This window comes from Lycium ferocissimum, unplaced genomic scaffold, assembly GCF_029784015.1.
Source record: "Lycium ferocissimum isolate CSIRO_LF1 unplaced genomic scaffold, AGI_CSIRO_Lferr_CH_V1 ctg3339, whole genome shotgun sequence".
In the NCBI taxonomy this organism is placed as follows: domain Eukaryota; kingdom Viridiplantae; phylum Streptophyta; class Magnoliopsida; order Solanales; family Solanaceae; genus Lycium; species Lycium ferocissimum.
In genome coordinates this window covers 17620-39743 of record NW_026725383.1, presented here as the reverse complement: position 1 = coordinate 39743, position 22124 = coordinate 17620, and the positions used below count along the sequence as shown (strand labels likewise).

Sequence of the window (22124 nt, the reverse complement as noted above, 5' to 3'; positions counted from 1 at the left end):
ATGATTATGCTGCTCCCTTTAGCAGTTGTTATTGGGAATGGAAGCCAAAATTGAATTTTCTATGAGAAATCAGGGTGCCAAAATGTTAATTCCCCGGCAATGATTTTTCTTCCTGGTTTTGGTGTCGGTTCATTTCACTATGAAAGCACCTAAAGGATCTTGGTCGTGATCGCCGAATATGGGCAATAGATTTTCTCGGCCAGGGGAAGTCGTTACCATGTGAAGATCTGGTAATTTACTCCATACGTTTGGGGAATTCCCTTGGTGGGTATGTGTTTGTGTTGCTCTCCTCTTTAAGAGTTCACCAGAAGTTCTGTACATATTCCCTCCCTATAGGCGGGAAATGTTGGATTATGGATCTAGCTGGTTTTACCCCAATGAATCTGATAGTACGGTAAGTTCTTGTACCTGCAACATATGCATCTATGTAAAACGTAGGGTCTAATGTGTTGTATGAATGTGCCTTCTAGCGATTAACATATTTATTTTGTTCGATTAATTAGTGAGCCGCTCTGTTCAGGACCTAGTAACTAGGCCACCTGTCCGCCCCTCCCTGTATTTTATGAGATTGGATTCACAATAAGGTAAAATTGAATTTACTAGATATGGATGAGGCTGCTGCGATGCTTTAATGTTTCATTGGAACTTTTGCTAAAAAAAAAATGAAGAATACTGCAATGCAAATATAAGATGTTTATGGACGGCTGAAATCTAAGTCGTTTTGATGCGCCGTACAATAAGGTTTATCCTGACTTTTAAATGAATAAGGATGACTACTGTAATGCTTAATAGTCATGGTATGCAGCTGTGGTTTCACCTGTTAGTAAAACCCAAAAGAATCGAGCTGTATTAAGTTTTGTGGTTATCGATTGGGTTATGGACTTTAACATTAAGGTTAAACTGGAAAGAGTGATTTAAGGACAAGAATACTGCTGCTTCCACCATCTCAGCTGCAGAAGTAGATTCACTGAACTACAAATTGTTCCGCTGAATGTGATCATTCAGAGAGATTATTAATGAAAATCAAATCTAATTCTAATTCCCTTCAGTTGAAATAGCATTGAAAGCATGGACATTACCATCGGTAGAGAATATGCATGGACACAAATATAGAAAATAAAATACAAATATAACAAATCACTGAAAACTAAACATTCGAAATTTTCAGAAATCTTCCATGAGATGTTTAATTACATGTAAGATCTGAAAATAAAACACAAAAAATATTCAGAAGATCATTTTCTTCTATCCAAATCGTAAAGGATTATGCCAAACCATTTCCATCTCCCAGGAACCATTAGCAGTAATCTTCGGCCTGGCTTTTTCACGTATGTTTAACTGCAACATATATTTTCTCCTAAGCATTATTATGACTTACGAGGCTAGTTTGGCTTTTCCTCACACGAGATAATTAAATACCTCAAAATCTTCAGTCTTTATTATTATTACAAAGCTTGCATTTAATGTTTATTCCATCCTACAGCCCATACAACATGATATCTGAACTCATGAGCGAGCAGCAAAAGACATAGGGGACGGCTAAACTAGATTTTATTTGTATCTATGTCAACAATTCATCCATAGTACATCATCAAATTCACCCATTAACTTGTCTCCTACTAGTACGCTCCGTTCTGAGTCCCCCATAGTCATAGGCACAACAAAGGGATGCCACGCCGGAGTTCCATTCTCATATCCGTTACACGTCACTCGTCGTAATCCACTCCCATCCAACTTCACCAAATATAAGTCACCGTACGGCTGGAACTGGTTCGGCACCGACACCGGTTCAGCTGTCACTCCGCTCAAATTGCCCGTGAATAGGAGCCACTCGCAGTCCTTACTAAAGCATACATGATTTAGTCTCTCCTTATCCACTTCTTCAGATCCTTCCGGCCCTGCCACGTGGATCCTCTGGAGACCTGTGCCGTCCGGATGAATGACGTAGATGCTGAAGCAATTGATGTTATCCGGATTGTGCCTGTTGGAAGAAAATGCAATCAGCTTTCCGTCGGGTGACCAGCTTGGCATTGTATCAATCCATGGTCCCCCTGTTAGCTGACGGATTTCTCCCCCCTCCAGCTCTCCCTTAACAGCGTCCATAATATACAGATTTTTGTGCCCCGAACGGCCTGAACGGAATACGACGTGCTTCCCATCCGGCGAGCACGAAGGGAAGGCATTATTTCCAGTCTCCTCTTCTGTGAGAACTTTTGTTTCTACTGGAATTTCCCCGCAGTCGTCGTTATTAAGGCTTAATGAGTTGAATGAAACTCGTGCGATTTGCACTGTTGCTTTTACAGAGTCAAATACAGGTCCGACTGATGTAAAAATCACATTTGGTTCAGCTGGAGACCAGGAGTTGCCGAAAGCTGTACGACCTTTGAACAATGTCCACTTCTTGGAACCATCTGATTTGATGATTTTGAGGCCTGCGAATCCCGGGTTGAATGCAACAAAGTCACCCGAGGGAGAGAAGGAAGGGAATGATCCATTAAGTCTCAGCATTGTTAGTCCTTTCTCTGGAGAATTTACCGGGTCTAAATTAGGAATTGTTGTGTCTCCTGATGATGATTCGCCCCGGAATCTGTGATAACTGAGAAGCGTAGACTTAGGAGAGAAGAATGGATTATAATGGTGGGTGGTAGGGTTAAGCAACTCGGTCACCGGATAGAACTTGTGCGATTCCACATTGAAAATCTCAATGTGGCGATAGCTCTTCCCCGGTCTTCTGGTGGCAATAGCAATCATTGTTCTTGAGCTGTGTGAGGCTGCTGCAGGAGTAAAGCAGTGCACACCAGGAGGAGTGACTCGAACCGGATCAGCACCCAAATTGGAGGAATCCTCGGGCAAATCGACTCTAAAAATGCTCCACCAACCATCATCAGCTTGGCGGTGAAAATAGATGGTCGAATCGCCCGACCAAGTTGGCCAGCCACCGTGTTGGCACACGACTGTCCGCTTGTTAGGGTCGGATTCAGGGAAAACAACAATATCCGTGCTCAGATCATGGAATTCACCAGACCAACGGCGGTCTCCATAGGATGCAACCGCGATGAGGTGTCCAGACTGCGAAATAGCAGGACTGTAATCAACGAAGCCGTACGGAGTCAAGCGGATGATCTTACCGTCGTCGATAGTAGTGGAATAAAGAGCGGACCAGCTGGTGAAAATTTGCTGGGGTGGCTGGTGAGCAGAGATGTAATAGAGGCGATTATTTCGAAGAAATGGACGGTCAAGAAATAGGCTATCAGGGGAAGCAGGAAGTTGTTCGATTTGTACTTCGGAGGGACGTTGCAAGTAAATGCGAGGAGCACCTGATCTCTCGGAGACGAAGACGAGTGTCTGATCTTCGTCAATGAACTGGCCATTGAAATTAAGGGAGGTACCGTCGGTAAGGCGGTGCTCGGTGGGATATTGGGAACTATGGAAAGGGGGAGAATTGAGGAAAGAAAAGGGAGATTTGAGGGAAAATATATCGAAGCCGTAATTGGTTCTGCCAACCGTGGAGAAGATAATAGTACCATGTGGTGACTGTGAATCCATAGTATTGTTGATGTTCTCTGAAGACCAGAAATGGTAGCCATTATTATAGAGAAATCTGAGCTAGTGCTTGAGAACGACGACGGAAGGCATGACGCTTGTTCTTTTGTTTTGTTTTTGTTTTGACCCAATGGGAAAGAAAAAGGTTTCCTGATACTCACAAAAGTTTTAAAGTGCCTAGGAAGAAAACTACAGATGAGCAAACAACTATGATAGTTATCTTTGTTTAGTCGCAAGCTGCTCCTCAAAAGTCCACAATAGACGCTCCAACTTTTAGTTAAGTTGTTGGACCCTTGTTCACGTATTAATAATTCAAGCCTTATCTACTCCTTTAGTTTTAGCACTACACTCATAATGGGTCCTCATTCTCATTAACAGTAGTGGAAATGGAATTAGATCCGATTTTACCTTTGACAATGTTTTTTTTTTTAGCTTTTTACAAATTTTTTTTAGTTTAATAACTAAGAGATCTTATTTTTTACACATAAGAGATCTGAAAAAAACAAATAAAAAATCTGAAAAAACCATTAGACTACACCCGATTCAAAAGCAATATATCAAAGGAAAGCAAACAAAATCCACTAGCAGCGTATTAGGCTTCACGCTTATTCAGGTAATCAATAAATGGTCACACGTGGAGATATTTCACATTCCACCTAATATTTTACACCAAATCAGTGATGTGCTTGCATAAGTCTTTATCACTTGATTTGCATTCTCAAAAAAATTAACCAATGATTACATTGATATGACCTAAGTAAACACTGAGCAATAATGCATGCTGCAAAATATGTGATCACGGGTATAGTTATTTTCCTTTTCTCTCTTGTTTTGTTTTGTTTTGTTATGTTATTTTTTTGGATTATGGGCTCTTTCTTTATTCTTTAATTTCGGTTTTTGCATCTGAAAACCATAGAGCAGCCGCCACCAGAAATTGCAAGCAGATCAAAGACCTGGATTGCAAGTATTCCAAGAACCTATTAGGAACCAAATGAAACCTTGTTCAAATAACTACCAATATGATAATTACAACAATTAGGATAAGTTCAAATCTAATGTAAGTAACAAATAATGACCCTACCCCACAGAGAATAGCTATCAAATCCAACAAAAGCTCGGCATGCCACCTCAAATATTTGCCTTAGAATACTAATTAGTAACAGAGAAGAAAACACGATGCACTCAGGTGAGCGGAATCAACTACAGAAACTTTTAACATGACGCCATAAAGCTATCACATTTTAACTTTTCCCGGTTTGGTGATTAATTGAAGCAGGAACCACAAATTCTCATACATATACTACTCTAAAGGGCCGTCCAGAAGTATGAATTCAGAGAAGGCAATGTAGATTCATTGTTAATACGTTCAATTTAATCAAATTTTTGGCCACACTGTATTTGATCTATACTTTATCCATACAGCTGATATTAAGAGAAGCCACAAATTCATCGAACAATCCCCAATACCAAAGTTTAGAGCCCGTTTGGATTAGCTGAAAAAAAGTGACTTTTAAGCATAAGCGCTTAAAGTACTTTTTAAGTGCTGAAAGTTATTTTATAAATAAGCAGTTACGTACTTGGATAAAAGCTCTTAAAGGGTTTTTAGAGGTAAGGATAATATTCAAATTAACAGAAAATATAAGGGATAAAAGGGTAAAGTTGTTGGTCAAACCAAAATGGCTTTTAAGCCCCCACAAAAAAAAAAAAAAAAGTTGAGGTTGAGCAACTTTTTAAACACTTTTTAACTTAATTTAAGTTGTTTTCTATCCTACCAAACACTCAAATAAGATTAAAAAAAATGACTTATAAGCTGGTTTGACCACCTTATAAGTCAATCCAAACGGGCTCTTAAACACATACTAGTGATGGAAGATTACAACTGAAATGGTAAAATGCCAAAGTCCAAAAATAATGAGGTAAGTGCTGAGAAAAATTGAGAAGACCCAAATGGTCTAAATGGACTATTCAATATCTTACATTTAGAATTTTGTGCCCATCCTAGTTATGGAAGAGGATTACAACTGAAATTGTAAAATGCCAAACTCCAAAAATAATGAGGTAAGTGCTGAGAAAAACTGAGAAGACCCAAATGGTGTAAGTGGACTATTCAATATTTTACATTTAAAATTTAGTGGCCTTCAATTTTGCATTTTTGCACCATTGGTCTCAAAACAAAACGTCAGACAAAAATTCAGAGCCTTAAATTGAGAAAGCCTAATTTGTAGCCTTCTCTAACAAAGAGGGATTGTTACTTGCAATATATTGAGATGATACCGATGAGAAAGCAGAGCAACTTCTTACTTGAGCTTGCTGTCCAAGAAGAGTTGTAGTCTCCTCCTTAGGAGTTAACCAACCAGTTGTAATCATGATTCTATATAAACAGAATTCAACTAGGTCCTTGAGGAATATGTGCTGGCACTAGTTTACTATTCAACCAGTTGTAATCATGATTCTATATAAACAGAATTCAACTAGGTCCTTCAGGAATATGTGCTGGCACTAGTTTACTATTCAACCTTTGTACTCCCTCCGTCTCGAAAAGATTGTCTTAGTTTGACTTGGCACGGAGTTTAAAAATAAAAAAGAGTTTTGAAATTTGTGATCCAAATAGCTGTTAATCACCTCATAAAGTTAAATTATTTCTAAATATAAAACTGTACCAATTTTTTTGGGACAAACTAATAAGAAAAGTAAAGAAGGATTAGTAAAGATCAATTCCAGGAATATGCCGACATGGAAAGGAATCAAATAATCTTTTTTATTCCTTTTTAAGGTTAAAACCCGACGCTCATTGTTTGTCCTTTTGCAGCCTATAAAATGTGTTTTCCTATGAAAACATTAATTAATTTGAAGGGCAAAATCAAGACGAAATCGGGAAAAGGGATGGTTGATAGAAAGCCAGGAGACGTCATTTCACTGTGATAAAAATTGGACGAAGAGGAGGAGGACCCAAAAATGCAGTTTTTCCAGTGAGAAAGAGTTGTCTATAGACTACTCTTAACTTTTTACTAATAGGCGTCCAGAAAAGAAGTTTCAATGGCCAGAGAGATGCCTTCAAAGCAGAGATTTCAGTGATGTCTTATATATTCTAGGTTTAAGATCAAAGGGCTGCTCTTTTAACCAGTAAGAATGAATCTAACTCTCTTGTCATGTTATAATCACCAAAAGTGAGTCAAAAGGCACCCTTGAAGGACATTTAATCAGGACCTCCTGGTTCATTTCCTGGAGAAAAGCTAGCAATCTAAAAGCAAATATTCATTTTCGTAAATAGAATGTTGCCACAGGAGTTAAAAGATAGACCATTCCATATGCAACTGTAATTAACATTCGTTAACGAACAAATCCAGAAACATATATTTTGGAATATAAAAATTGATATTGATAATGCAAAACCGAGAACAATCCAGCAAACACTGTTTAGTACAGTCTCCATGAAAGAAAAAAAACAGCTACTACAGTAAAAAAATATAATTTTCCCAACTGGGGGGACATTATACATGGGGGGGGGGGCATTACACAAATATGGGCTAAACCGGGTAACAAACTCAAAATATGGGCTAAAGCGTGTAAATATTTTCTCCCAGTAGACATAGAGCGTAATTTTCCCAAATTGACCATTCTATATGCAATTAGAATAACATTAGTTATCGGACAAATCCAGAAACATACATTAGGAATATTAAATTGATATTGATAATGCAAAACCAAGTAAAATCCAGCAAATACTGTTCAGTAAAGTTTCCACAAAACAAAAAATAACTAGCACGGTAAAATCACAAAAACATTGGGCAAACAGAAGAATTGATCAATCAGCTCCAGCCTTGTTGTAAACGTAGGTGAGGCCACACTTACCACAGTAATGACGATCAAAGTGATTAGCCATAAAAGTACCAGCACCACACTCAGCATTAGGACATTCCTTTCTCAGCCTCTGAACTTTTCCTGAATCATCAACTTTGTAAAACTGCAACACAGCAAGCTTGACCTTCTTCTTCTTGTGCTTGATCTTCTTAGGCTTGGTGTAGGTCTTCTTCTTCCTCTTTTTAGCTCCACCACGGAGACGAAGCACTAAATGGAGAGTGGACTCCTTCTGGATGTTGTAGTCAGCTAAGGTTCGTCCGTCTTCCAGCTGTTTTCCTGCGAAGATGAGACGCTGTTGGTCTGGTGGAATGCCTTCCTTGTCTTGGATCTTTGCTTTCACATTGTCGATAGTGTCGGAGGACTCTACTTCAAGGGTAATGGTTTTCCCTGTTAAGGTTTTCACGAAGATTTGCATCTTCGCGGTTCAATGGCGAAATGGGATTAGGGTTGTTGTCAGCCGCCAGTCGCCCTTTTTTTCTCTCTGTTAATATATACACTGGAAGGAGAGTTGCCATAGTACTGGTTTATTATTAGGGTTTTAGGAAGTTGCTTGCTGATAATTACTTGGGCCTGGCTCATGCACCTTTTGCCCGTCAGTCATGCAATTGGGTTTAGGCCCGCTGAGAAAAAATGTAGAAGAATATTCTGATTTTCTGCAATTCCTATTGCTTTCTACAACTCTATTTCATTTAAGAAAAAAATTACTTAACGTGGCAAATATTTAGATTGTAATTACGAAACGTAGTTGTAGTTTAAAATTTTTACGATATGTAGCTACTGTATTTACGAAAACCTAACTATCAAGGGTGATCAGTGGCGAAGTCAGGATTTTCACTAAGGGAGTTCAAAATATAAAAAAATAAACATGTGAAGAAGTCAAAGGGGGTTCAACATCTACTATATACATAAAAAATAATTTACATCATGTATAAACAGTGTTTTTTTCGCCGAAAGGGGGTTCCGATGAACCCCTCGGCCCTACGTGGCTCCGCCCCTCGCTGATAGGGTATGCGCTAGTGATTTCAGCTGATATACTGATATAGTATGCGCTGATAGATCTTTTTAGTGCGATTTCAACTGTTACCTGTCTGATACCCACCGGATACAGCTCTTCTGCCTGATACAGCTTCTGTAAATACGCAAATTGTAGCTACGTTTCGTAATTAAGCTCTAAATTATAGTTATTTATGAAATTTTCTCTTCTTTTATCTATCAGTGTAGCAGCTAGACTGTTGAAGTTGAACATGTTTCCAAAATCCAGATATTTGCCGCACTGACTTTTTTTTAAAAATGCAAATCAGGTTAATGTATTGTACTAGCACTATTAATTTATTTATTTTAATTACATAGGGGGTAGGGGAAGGGATATAATGTGAGGACTTTAAACTTCACCAACAAGGTGAAAGTTCAAGGAGTCAACCAACTGAACTACTAAATCTTTACAAAGTTTCTTCTTTTAATTTTCACAAGCTCAATTTTTTTTTCATAGGAACTGCAGCGTTATTCATTTTGTATGATATATAGCGGGGTTGGACATTCCTTTAGTTGAATAATTTTATTTCAACTGTCACCTTATCAATCGCTACTAGTATGACTCTACCTGTGATTTACTAAGGAGTATAAGCAGTTTATGTCATACGAAGTAGACACAAAGGAGATTTAAGAATATATAGCTCCAATAGAGGTGTTACAGGAGTTATGCACGGGACATATTACCTATAAAGATGCTATGAATATGAACTTAAACATAAGATATATTTATCCGTCCTTGATGATTACGTCAAACTTAATAAGTTACCATGGTTAAGTTATAAAATAAGGCGAGAATGCCTATTAAATAACCATGATAAGTAATCTTTGTTTTGTATTTCAGTTTTATTTGGCTCCTTGGTAATCAGCATAGCATCATCATCACCTTCTACTTTTCTGAGGCCAAACTAGAGCATGGAAAGAGATTTGTATCGAGAATTCCTTACTTTGTGAAAGCGGGTGGGGGTGTCAACATGGAATTTATAATGGTGGTTGTGACTTGGGACCCATAAATTACTGTTAAATTTATTATTATATGGGTCATGTTCGCTTCAGAATACAGATGTGAAACTTTACGAGGTTAGTTACACGTTTAAATCTTTTTTTTTAAAAAGGATTAAATTATTTATGGGTCGAAAACTGGCTCATTTCAAATTTTCAACAAAATCAACATATGTTAGCTACAAACTAACGACATTTTGCAATCTTAAATTTTTCCCTTCAAATTTTAAGATAAAAATAAAGGTAAAAATTCTTATAAACAATATTCTTAAGGTGGTCATTCTTTGTTTGTTTTCTTTGGTTTGCGTCCATATGAGACCTTTATCTTTACATCAGAAGTCGGTTGATATTTGCTTCTAATTTTTTAGGCAAACTGGAGCATTTTACTTTTTTGCCATTTGCCTTTTAAAGTTAAACAGACGTACAAAAACAAAGGTTAAAACAACAACATACCCAGTTAGTTCCACAAGTAGGGCCTGCGGAAGGTAAGATGTACACAGGCCTTACCTTATCTTTGTGGGGGTAAAGAGGTTGTTTCCTATTGATCCTCGGCTTGAAAGACAAGAAAAGAATTTTGAAGCATGAATCGAGAAAAATATGACAACTGAATAACAAGTGAAAAAGCAAATGAAGCTAACAATAGTACTGCCCCTAGAAGTAAAGGTTCCCAAGGAAAAAGAAATACACATCACGTTTATCAACAAAATGTCGGTCGCTGTTTTCTATCTTATTTAGGCTTACGTACGTAGTGGAAGTAATGAAAGAGAAGTTCTTTTATTATTTTCTGATTAAACACATTTTGTTGCGTGTAAATTTGTTCTGTTTTGCTTAAAATATATTCAGAAGTATCGCAAGGGAGGTAGTTTGTTTAACAGCAATCCTGAAAATGAGCTCATCTAAGCATTACAGTTCCATTTATACATACAACAACAACAGCTACCTCGAAATCAGGCTTCTTCATTATATTCTGCATCAAGTAAGCTTCTTCTCCATTGCAATCTCAGCACCACTGCCATAGGATGGAGGATACATTAGCAAAAAAAGGTGCATTTGTGAGGGCATGCTCGCCACATGCCAATGAAAGTGGTCATGCCATGAAGTCTGAACCAGTGGTATAGCCACATAGAATGAAGAGGGCACATTTGAACATCAGAAAATGACACTAAGTAAATAAAAAAAAGTTATTGTGTTTATAAGAAAAAAAATTATCTTTTTATGCATATATATTAAATCGTGAACATCTCTGGTCTAAAAAACATGTACCCGTGTTATCCTATATCATTCGTATATAACCAAGAACTTCATCCTTGAAGATTTAGAGATTGAACATGGAAATTTCTTAGAAACAGCAGGAAGCTCAGTAATGCGACCTAAGAAATGCCTGTGGAAACAATCTCGAGAATATTCGGCCTTTTGCCTTGATAAGCAGAACGTATATTCCGTAACAGGGGATGTGGACCAGAGCCAAGCCAAGGTACCTGAAACCAACTTCCCGTTTTAGGATATTCAAATTGTAAAGGAGTCGAGAAGGTAACATAAAAGGCATCCTTTTAATTACCACAAAGGTGCCCATGGAGTGTTAAGTTCCAAGAAAGGATAAGGCCACCTGCACAAGAGGGCACTTCAATTAATCACACAAAAAAATGTCATTTACATATGAAAAGTGTGCATGATGGGTACATGTCTATTTACCAAGATAAACAGCACGCGTGTAGACTCCACTGGAAAACAACATAAGAACAGCTCCACAGGATAAAATATGTGAAACCAAACCAAGTAAATTGCTGAAACACAAAACAGCCGTCTCCTTTTAGACTTACAGGATTTGACTACATATAGCAAGCCTTGTTAGGGACTCCGGAAACGGGATAAGAGAAACTGATGCACTTACAAGATTGCTCAGGACTGAATCCAGAAGAAGAAATATAGCATTTACAGAGTGCATTAATCCAATTAGCTGCCATGCCAACAAAAGTTCACAATTAGAATAAGTATTTGAGTAAATAAACTGCAACCTGAAAATGACTTGAACCCCTTCCAATTAAAAATGTCCCTATGAAAAAGCTAAGAATCCACTTTTTTGCAGTGACTAGAAAAAACACGCACTCAATTGCATGAACTCATCAGTATTCAAAGTCTTCCGATAGAGCCGCATGTGCAAGTTTTACAATGGAACTCACATTTTCATTGAAAGCATGAAATCTAATTTTGTTATTCACAAGAGTATTTGCGGATTTCAGTATTAACCATAATAGCAAGTTGAATTTCCTTTGCTTTGACTTCATAAAGTGACATACGAGCTAAGAAGGAATCACAAGTTTGTAACTTTTGGGTGTCTTAAGAGTCAGTGGCCTTTTGTCTCTCACATATTTTCTGTAAGATTTTAAAAGGGAGACACAACTTGTTTCCTAATAACTAAGGGCAGGCATCTTTGGATCATCCATTTACTTTGAGTTAGAGATGTATTTTAAACGATACATTAAACTCCTTTGATAAATAACAATGATTTGGTTCATAATTTAGACTGTCCTATATGGAACACATAATAAATTGTTATACTGAACTTTTGACATTGAAAGATGCGTATCGAAGCTAGAAACTTGAACGGTTTTCTTTAGATGGTGAGAGGAAGAGTGACATTCTGATGCAAACATTTCAAATAATTAAATCTCACCAGGGTGAGCTTAAAATTCTCGCCCGTCATAAATGGGAGCAAAAGACACCAAAAGACAATATCTGTCAGCATAACAGCACCTGCACAAATCTATAAAATAAAATAAAAAGCTTGTGTCAAATTTCTAACGGTAAACTCAAGTGAGTTGATCAAACTAAAAACAACTTTTAGCTATTAATCCGGGTTGTCGTGTGACTTGGAAAGATGATTAGCTTAAAGATCAAAACAGAAGTTGATAATTTCCTTATCTTGCTTCTTTGTTTCTTTCATTTTCACAAAAAGAAACGTTCTTTAAATGCAAATCGAGCCGCTCTTTTGCTTGGTACCTACCATATAGTGATGTCCCAAGAACCCTATCAGAGATAATTCAGGAAGTATTATATCGTTTTCTAATTTCTCAGATGGTCGCTCAACTAACCATTATTATCTCAAAAAGTCAGTTTTCTTCTTAGATTCTAGTTTCCTTCAACAAAGAAAATGATTTTCTGAGATAATAACTATTTGTTGACTGATAAGAAATCAACTCCTGAATAAAGCAGTTGTTCTTGCAGTTAGGCCGACAAATTTATTTAGTCCATCAACCAAAACGAAATCACAAGAAAAATCCTTCCTTTCTCTAACCTGATAAATAATTTGCATAAAGTTTTCCCAAAATCCAAGCCGTTGTTCAGAGGATGGCCCATAGTTATCCTCTTCAGCATCTGTTTTAAGAAATTTATCTCTCTCTCCGGGCTGGGAAAGAGGATTTCGTGTATACAACCAGCATCCCCGGGCCGATATAATGGTTCCTAGCTGCAACCACATATTATCATCAGCTAATTTGAACCACTAAACAAATAATCAGCAGCATAGAAGAGAGGGATTATTATAATATGCGTCGTACAGCAAAATAGACCCCAACCAAAGTAAACGTCCACCTGGAAAACAATTATTTAGAATATCAGATCAGTATGTAAATTCTATTGAATTGCATAATCTTAGCTGAATTTTGAACAAATCAAGTAAGAGAAGGAAGAAGCGTACTGTGTGTAGAATAGGAAGACAAAGAATCCTAAGTTGGCAACAGTCTGATAAAGCATGAAGGCCATGGCAACAAAGGCGGAAGCTCTGTAGCAGAGAAGCCAAAGTGGATGCAGATTTCTCCAACAGGGGACCCAGAGATCAGTGGACTTGATGATGATAGCTTCAGTGTTCCTTCTTCGCATGTTGATGAGCCTCAACGCGATTGCCGTTGGGATGGCGAAGATTAGAGCACACACCCCTACTTGCCATTGAAGCCAGTAGTCTAACCCCAACCTTTCTTTGCCCGACATCTCTGTTTTTCTTTAATTTCTTTTTTCAATATTAAATTAGTTGAAGTGGTTGCAGCAGCAGCTGAGCTACTGGACTGAATTTTCTGATCAGTAGAGTAGAGAGGGCATGGAGAAAGAAGATGAAGTTTCCATTTTTATTCCTCAATATTAGTTTTACTTTCCTACAGGCGGCATCTTGAATATAGCGTACGACAACCGAAAAGTAAAGAGTGGTTGGTAGTTGTCCTTTTTCTTTTCAACGGGAGATTAAAGGGGCTGTTTATACATAGCATGAGCTAAAATTGGAAGTTTATTAGTTTAGAATTTTAGGCTTTAAAATTTGAAGCTTATGAGTTCAGAATTTTAGTCTTTTTAAGTTATTTGGTTCAATTAAACTCGTCACATGTATTCTAATAATAACATTTTATTTTTTTAAAAGACTCATCAGTAGTAGTCATATTTTGATGAGCCCGTTTGAGTTAACCGATCAAAAGTAAGTTTAACCAACTTATAGGGGTCGTTTGGTAGATAGTCGAAATTATCCCGAGATTATAATTTCGGAACTAATTTATCACTATCATTGAGATTATTTTATACCATCTAAAAGATGGTATAAAATAATCTCGAGATAAGTGGGATAAGAAGGTATAGGCGGATATCCGCATTAATTTTTGTATATACATGTTTGGTACGAGGTATAAATTTATACCTAAATTTATACAAACTAAACATGATATAAAATTAGTGCTGGGATATCCCAGCTTACACCTTCTACCAAACGACCCCATAAGGTTAACCAAGTATCCTTTATATCTACAACATTATTAGTTTATTTATCTTATTTTATATAATAGTAGTATTCAACTAACATAAAATTTAAGATGATACTCTCTCCTGATAAAAAGAGTGTCCACTTACCCTTAAAAAAAAAAGAGTGGTCACTTACCAAATCAAGAAATTATTAACCTTACTCTTTCAAAATTGTCATTATTAAGTGTTAACTGTTAAGTGATCAAATCTCAATATCTATTTAATTTGGGTTAATTTAGTTAAATTACCTTTTTTGCCTAAGAATTAGTATTTTTTTAAGAAGTGTGCAAATGACTAAATGGACACTCTTTTTGAGCCGGTGGGAGCAGTAATTCTTATTTTTGCACTCAGAGTATATCAATAAAGCAGCGAAAGTATTAAAACAATCGGTGGAAAAGTTATTTGATAGAAATGTTTATCAGAAAAGAAAGTATAGTAGGAATCTAGTAGCTCAGTTGATTGGCTACCTGACCTTTCACCTTTCGAATCCTCACATTATAATCTTTTTTCCCATTAAAAAAAAAAAAAAAAAAAGCAGAAAAGAAAGTATAAAAGAATTGAATAGTTAATTGGATTTGCAGCCTTAAAAGTAGATGGTCGCTCCGCTCAAGGCTAAATCACCTATTAGATAATCAATTCCATGTAAAGTTGAAGGAGCAATTTTAACAATTGTTGGTCACTTTTAGATCTAGCGTGGGAGATGAACTAACTTACCTGGAAAGTATAATGGAGTAACCAGCCACACTGTTAATTATAGGTAGGTAATTCTCTAATTTTTTTCGTCCACAAATTTGCTTCCAGAGAAGTACAGTAATAAATGCCTTCATTGTTTTTTGTTTCTCCTTGTGACCCCATTGTACATCGGAGCATGCAGTGGATAGTGTCATATTTCCAAAGTGTGAGTTATGTAAAGCAGTCTCAAGCTAGAACCAGACAGTCTTAGTTCCAGCGAACCAACTATTACAACAAAGCACACCATCAGTTACACAAAAAAAAGACTTAAGAGGATAGAAATTTAAATGCTCCAGTCGCAGTGGATGGTTAAATTTGCTTATTTTTAAATAATAATGTTTAGACCTGAAATCTTTATTTGTGAGAACTAAAACAGTGAGTAAATGAAGAAAAATCGTTGAACTACAAGTTAATGTAACGGTAGCTCCAAGTAACGATATTGTGGCGCTCTTCTTTTGGATTGAGCTCGTGCATACAACATGAGAATTTAGATTAGATAATAGCATGCGAAGATCTTTAAACATATGTCGTGGACATTGGACAACCTTTAGCATATATTATTATTTGTGCACCTTTGTCTTGTCCTTAGGATTGAATAATAAACCCCAGAAAGAAGACCTGCATCATTAAACTCAAAACCTTGAATACACAAGGAGTTACCACATGAAGGTTTTGGATGTCTAAATTATAGTATTTTTAACTTCTTACGACCTATTGTATACTTTGGAGTTTGGTTAGTGCAAAACAATTTCCTTAACTAAATGACAGAAATTACATATTTCTGGACTACATATAGCAGTCCTAGTGCTTGTCTATTAGAACATCAAATTTTACCTCATATATATAGGAACACTTTATGTATCTTGAAAAGACCAGACCGATAATGCTTCAATGGTAAATTTAGTAATTTTGAATTTAGTTGTTATGTACAGCTAATAAAATGAGATACATGAGAATTCCATACGACAAAAACCACCAAACTGACCCCTCCTCTTCAACAGCTAATTGTACGTACAGAAAACCCACCCAAAAACAGCAGGAAGGAAGAAAAAACATCCCAACCACAGAGGTTGGCTTTTTATCACCACCAAATAAAGCTGCTGCAAACAGCTGTTACCACTTATTTCTGCAGAAGAATCCTGTAAACTCAACGGCTTCCACTGTTGTCCAACCAACTCTGTAAGCTGCACAAGGCTTCTGCAGAGAAGCTGCAGCATCTTAATCGCCTTTGTCGTGATTGTGATGGTTGATCAGGATGATCAAGGGAAGCAGTAAAGCAAACAATGATCACAGTAAGATTGTCAAAGGTTTTGAGACGCAAGGCCTCCATGACAAGGTCCTTAGCACACTGTTCAGGATCATCATGCCGTCTCAAACCACGGCGTACAAGATTAATGGCTTGTTGACTTGACATAACATCCCAGATCCCATCACAGCCAATTATAAGGAATTCATCATCCTCGGTCAAGAGGATCTGTCTGAATTCAGGCTCCGCAATAAGAGGAGAGGTGGAGCCACGAGGCAGCTTTTTCATGTCCCAGTCCCCTAAGGCCCTAGTCACTGATAGGACACCATTGAGATAGCCATCGTCAATAAATCCACCCAACTCTTCCACACGTCTTCTCTCCGATGCATAATTCGGTCTATGGTCTTGGGACATATTAACTGCCTCTCCCTTGTGGCAAAGAACCGCACGACAGTCTCCCACATTTGCCACCATTAAAAGCCTGCAACAGGACAGAGTAGCACTTTAGTTAACAAGAATATAGTAAAAAATGCAGGTTCCAAAAATTCCATAAAACAGAATCAACTCCTATAGCCTTTCCTCCCTGAAGCTTCTTAAGTTGTATAGTGTTCTATGGTTCAATACTAGGGAAAGAAATTATGCAGAATTCAAAAATAAACACAGGTTTGACGCTCATCCATCGAGCAACATACTTTGAGTAAGGAAAGTTAACTTATTTATTCCACTTTAGAGAATTGAAAGCAGTATGATGCGGTCATAGAGTGCCAAGATATAGAATTGAGCATATAATAGGGCTAAGAGTGAGACTTAAAGGCAATCATGACGATGAGCGGAGGATTAAACATTATGAGTTCGAGTTCGGAATTCATCGCCACTCATTCAATTATTGGATTAAAAAATCTATTATTTGTATTTATTTAGTGAATTTTTTTATCACATAAACAGGGTCTAAGCCAAAATTATTGGGTTCGATGAACCCATAACTTATGTAGTACATCCGCTTCTTACCATGAGCATGACCAATTTTGTACAGAAAGAAGAAACACTTTCAAGCACATACAAAAGAATCAAAAGTTTACCTTCCCAATATCAGCGCTGTCAATGCAGTAGTTCCAGAAGAACTACTCACACTACACTCATCAGCCAAAGCAAGGTCAGCGAGAAGAAACCCTTCTCTTAGAGAGTTTTCCACCTTTTTTAAAAATGTGTCATCAACTTCTGATGTCTGAGGGAAATTGGTGTCCTCAAAAAGGAATCTGAGTAAATGTTTTCTCACATAAGCTGCTGCCTCAGGTCCTCCATGACCATCAAATATCTATAAAATAATGAACACGAATCAGTTAGACAAACCCTCCAATGACCATATATAACCTGTGCCAGAATTGACAATTACCCCATAGAAGGCACAAGGCTTAGGGAACCTGATTAGGGAGCCTAAATGTGCAGAAAGATCATCTATCCTTATATGCTCATCTTCCATGAACCTCCGCGGGCCAATATCTGCAAAGCTACCTGAGCGAATGCTAGGAACAAATTGTAAAATTGTAGTATCTGGGGAATTAGGAACCTGAAAGAAAGAAAGAATTGATAAAGATATATCATTACACAGATGGAAAGAGAGAGTTTAATACCACGCACTATGATGCATCATTACACAGATGAAAAGAGAGTTTAATACCAGGCACTAACTGTATGTACATATTTAGCATGAAAATTGTCAAATAATGAAAAAAAGTCGCATTAGCCAAATATACTTAAGTCCACAAGGTGGAGTTGGTTTCTCTCCTCCACTCAAAAAGAAAAGAATATTTAACTTGTCGATAAATATTTAACTGGTCGATAACAGGCTTCATTCTGCACATATCCAAGTGGGAGGTGACTGAACAGTATAGATGCACAATTAAACATCTAAGCACATTTTTGCTATTGTGGGAAGATAGGTCAACAATGTCTTTGGCATGTTCCAATTTATCAAAGAGTATCAAAACCAGCTACTTTAAATGTGGAATCTTATTGTAACAAATCCTATAACTTTTTCTCTCCTCCTTCGAAACACTCATTACATAAAAAGATGGCCTTTATATAAGAAATGAGAAGAAACATAACAATTGCTTATCACCACTATGACCAATTGCACAAAAAATGCTCTGACTTCAACATACATTATAGAGCCACTGACAGTTCAACTAAGAGAATGAGAATAATCTCCATGAGTAATTGAAGGAATAAAGCCAGCAAATGAGCTATAAACAACATCTAAGCATCCAAGAAGGTAACTCCACTTTATCAAAGACAATGTGGAGCCATTTATATAAGCAACAATTGCTTATCACCACTTGGCCTAAAAACACTTATAATTCAGGAGAAAGCTTCACAACAAGGTACATTTAAGCATAAATTCAGCCCTAGTTTACTGCATAAATTGCCCTAGTTTACTGTAAGGCCCAAGGTCCCCTTTGTACAAAGTTGACACCAATTTGCCTAATTAACACCCAGAGGAACGCCACTCGACAAGTTCTGGACCTATACATTTTATTTTTTCCAAATAAGTAGAACCACACATTTTTATTGTCACATTGAGCATCTAAATATGTACTTGAGCCGAAGGTCTTTCCTAAAAAACCTCTCTAACTATGGGCTGCTCTACCATAGCGTAAACACTTTCCCTAGGAAGGAAGGAAGGGATATACTAGAGATAATTTTCTTCATTGAACACAAAGAAACATTCTATGCTTGCGCAGTTTCCATCCTCTAAATGCCACTGGAAACTTTTCCAATGAGCACCACAGTCCTCAGGCACACTATTAACTATAATTATCAATATCATGTCATAATACCTATAGGAACACTTGAGCAACCATTCCAGCTTCCATAAATAACCTGATCATAACAATAACCACTATGCACAAAGAATGCCTCCCCATGAGAGCTCCTAAATTAATCCCTTTCGGGTAAAAAAAAAGCTCCTAAGTTAGTCATAAATGTTTACAGTTAAAGCCAAGACCTCAACTGGTAAGATTTACAACACTTGACAGCAGCAATCAAGCTTAAGTAATTTGAGACGAGCCAAATAGGTTCTTCTTTTATTGCTTCCCTTCAATGGTTTTATTTATTCAAAGTTTTACTGATGTTGAATTATGTTTTTTGAAGATTAAATCTCTTCAATCAAGATAACTTTACACGGAATGAAACAAGGAAGTCTCCCATACAAGAGTACCTAAAAGATGGGTATCCTGGAAAACGTAAAAAAGACAACAAATAAGAAAGAAAGGGGAAAGTAAGAGAATAACGGACCACATCAGTAGAGCAGGGGACATCCAAGACGGTTATTGTCTGTTGTACTACTGGTACCATAACCTCTGCTTCAGCTCCCATCTTTAAAGTTTGATATCACAACACAAAGAGACAACAACAACTGAATTGGGCGAAATTAGTCAAAGTGGTTAGAAATGAAAGTATGAAGAGGGAACTATTTCGTGTGTTGAAACTTCAAAGACCAAACATTGAACCGGCGGTTAAATAAAAGTCTGTAGGAGTAGGTGGACACGTGTACGTGCCTACTTTTGGGTCTTGGTTCGTTCAGCAAAACGCACACGCTAAAGGCACTGGGGCCCTACGTGACTGTTTCTTCCACAACTTGTCTGACTTTTCTGTTGGATGGCCCTTCAAACGCTTTGGTCTTTAATTTTTGGATATCATATATGTTGTCTTAAATTTTTTGCTTTTACTATTCATTTAATGAAAATATTCATACCCGATTGCTCGGTATAAGTATCGTAATACTTTTATCATTGGAAACTGAACTTTTTTGTCGCTTTAAGATAAGTTTCCGAATTAAGCTTATCTTGGCGTATAAATCGTGGCAGTTTTTCGTGATTATATTAGTTTTTTTTTTTTTTTACATAATTTGTGGATGTTATGATAGCTATGTCCAAGCTAAATGTAAATTTTGTCTGGTCCGATATAACTTGTGAAATTTTATGATACATGTGCCGAAGCTAAATATAAAATTTTCGAGGGAAATCTAATTGTATACCGTGCCAAAATACTGCAAAAATTAAAGACAATGAATTTGAAGGCCAATAATTAAAGACCACCCCGAAAATGTGGACATTTGTGCGAACGACCCCTTGTTCAAACTTCAAACCGTGTATTCTCACTTCTCTTAATGGAAAACTTTATTTTATGCTCAAATGATATAAGTTGTTTGAGGTTTATTTTTGTTTCATAAATTAGTAGATTCTAACTCTTACATTTTTAACTCTACAGATTTTAGGTGCAATAATTAATTGATAAAAAGAAAGTATTAACATAAATTTTGGTTAGTTGTCTAAAGTATAAAGCAATAAAGAAGAAAAGTTATTAAATAAAAAATAAAACAAGCTTTGGCACATCTTGTGCAGCCACCGAAGAGAGTAAATATGGACGAATCACACATCTTCCTAGTAGGCATGGAAGATTCCATGAAGGAGCATTTGTTTTCTTTAACTAGATTCTCTCTCAAGTTAAGGGTTAATTTCTTATTAGGTGCTCAGAATTGCTCCTATCTTCTAAAAAAATGGAGTAAGCTAGAATATCACCTCCTTACTAAAAAGATCACAGTGAAGATCAAAATCACTTACTTAAGGCAATTGTCTTATGCAGGCAGACTTCATATGGTATTTACAGTTTTGTTTTCTTATTTATCTTGCCTCAAGGTGTAGTGAAGAAAGTAGACCGAAAATGTAGAAAATATCTATGAGGTAGTTAAAGAGGATGGTCGCGATGATATATTGGGGTAGAGTCTGTGTCCCTAAAAAAATAAAGAACTCAATATTAATGGTTGTGGGCATTGAAACATAACTTCAGTTGGAAAGCTTAACTAGCAATGAAGAAAAAATTATTTATGGGTGAAATGGGTACCTGGTGTCTACATAAAGTCTGATTCCAGCATTTGGACTCACAAGGCTAACATGGATAGCAGTTTGGGGAAAATTTTAAAATGTGCCTCACACAACTGACATTAGTGTGAGTTTTTTTTTTTAACAAAAGTGAACTCAAAATTGTGCGATCCAAAAGTGTAAGATATGCGAAATACGATTTCTTTTATCTCTCAAAAAAAGAGTCTCGCATCACTAACGTCATCGCGTTGGTGACATAATAAAACTTTTCGCAGTTTGATATTGGAGGAAACTAAACTCCTTAGTTTGTTCTTAATTCTTTGTTTATTAATAGTAATTCCACAATTCCACAATGATTACCAAAAAAAGGATTCTCGATTTTCTTCACCTTGTTTTTTGATTTGGAAAATTATTACTTTATTCATTCAAATTTATGTAATAATTCTTTTTTATGAGGTAATTTATGAATATATAATTATTTATAATTTATTTTAGATCATAACTTTCAAAAGTCGTTTTTTTTAAACTGTAAATTTTGTGTCAATCGTTTATTTTCACATAAATTGAGACAGATAGAATAATGCAAAACATTAAACCATTACTTTTCCATTAATAACAAGAGAAAAAAAAAGAAGTTTTGTGAGTTTATGGAAATTCTAATTTCTTAAAGTTATTGGATTCTTCATTAATAATTTATATATATTTGACAAAAATTTTAATACAAATATATAATTCGGATAAAAGCTAATAAGTTCATTGAATTACACCGCGCTCAGATAAAGAAGGCAAAATTATCCAAGGAAAAATTTTTAATATGGTTGTTTCTAGTAATATTAATGTACAATATGGTATAGTACGATGTGTGTTGTATTGTATTATCGTATTAACGAATTTACCATGTTTGATAATCAGCATCGTTTATTGTGGTTTAATAACATTTTGTATTGTTTGGTTTATTTACCAATGCTTGTAAGTTTACTAAAATACCTTAACCTTAATAGAAATTAGGTTTATATATATATTGAGAAAAATTCGGTAAAGAAGGAACTTTAAAA

At 36.4% G+C, this 22124-nt stretch overlaps 4 protein-coding genes across 6 annotated transcripts; all 4 read right to left on the bottom strand.

Moving 5' to 3' along the window:
* Positions 1 to 1110: 1110 nt before the first annotated feature.
* LOC132044047 (uncharacterized) lies at positions 1111 to 3738 on the bottom strand. The gene has a single exon (XM_059434529.1). The coding sequence runs from the start codon at positions 3544 to 3546 to the stop codon at positions 1567 to 1569; it is 1980 nt and encodes a 659-aa protein (XP_059290512.1). The 5' UTR covers positions 3547 to 3738; the 3' UTR covers positions 1111 to 1566.
* Positions 3739 to 7209: 3471 nt separating this feature from the next.
* LOC132044050 (ubiquitin-ribosomal protein eS31 fusion protein-like) lies at positions 7210 to 7864 on the bottom strand. The gene has a single exon (XM_059434531.1). It carries the CDS (start codon positions 7817 to 7819, stop codon positions 7349 to 7351), a length of 471 nt encoding a protein of 156 aa, XP_059290514.1. The 5' UTR covers positions 7820 to 7864; the 3' UTR covers positions 7210 to 7348.
* Positions 7865 to 10190: 2326 nt separating this feature from the next.
* LOC132044044 (uncharacterized) lies at positions 10191 to 13642 on the bottom strand. 2 transcript variants are annotated; one of them, XR_009412015.1, is made up of 9 exons: positions 13133 to 13642; positions 12993 to 13026; positions 12731 to 12901; positions 12110 to 12199; positions 11327 to 11392; positions 11128 to 11219; positions 10994 to 11041; positions 10699 to 10913; positions 10191 to 10444 (listed from the first exon to the last, which is right to left on the bottom strand). XR_009412015.1 is itself a non-coding variant. In XM_059434523.1 (9 exons), exons 1-9 carry the CDS (start codon positions 13420 to 13422, stop codon positions 10408 to 10410), a joined length of 936 nt encoding a protein of 311 aa, XP_059290506.1. In that variant the 5' UTR covers positions 13423 to 13642; the 3' UTR covers positions 10191 to 10407. The 2 variants fall into 2 exon arrangements, 1 of the variants encoding a protein (XP_059290506.1); XM_059434523.1 differs by having other exon boundaries at positions 10806 to 10913.
* Positions 13643 to 15827: 2185 nt separating this feature from the next.
* LOC132044045 (probable protein phosphatase 2C 47) lies at positions 15828 to 19767 on the bottom strand. 2 transcript variants are annotated; one of them, XM_059434524.1, is made up of 4 exons: positions 19484 to 19767; positions 17583 to 17756; positions 17269 to 17504; positions 15828 to 16670 (listed from the first exon to the last, which is right to left on the bottom strand). In XM_059434524.1, the coding sequence occupies exons 1-4, from the start codon at positions 19562 to 19564 to the stop codon at positions 16091 to 16093; spliced, it is 1071 nt and encodes a 356-aa protein (XP_059290507.1). In that variant the 5' UTR covers positions 19565 to 19767; the 3' UTR covers positions 15828 to 16090. The 2 variants fall into 2 exon arrangements, with proteins under 2 accessions (XP_059290507.1, XP_059290508.1); XM_059434525.1 differs by lacking the exon at positions 19484 to 19767 and adding an exon at positions 19194 to 19214.
* Positions 19768 to 22124: the final 2357 nt, after the last annotated feature.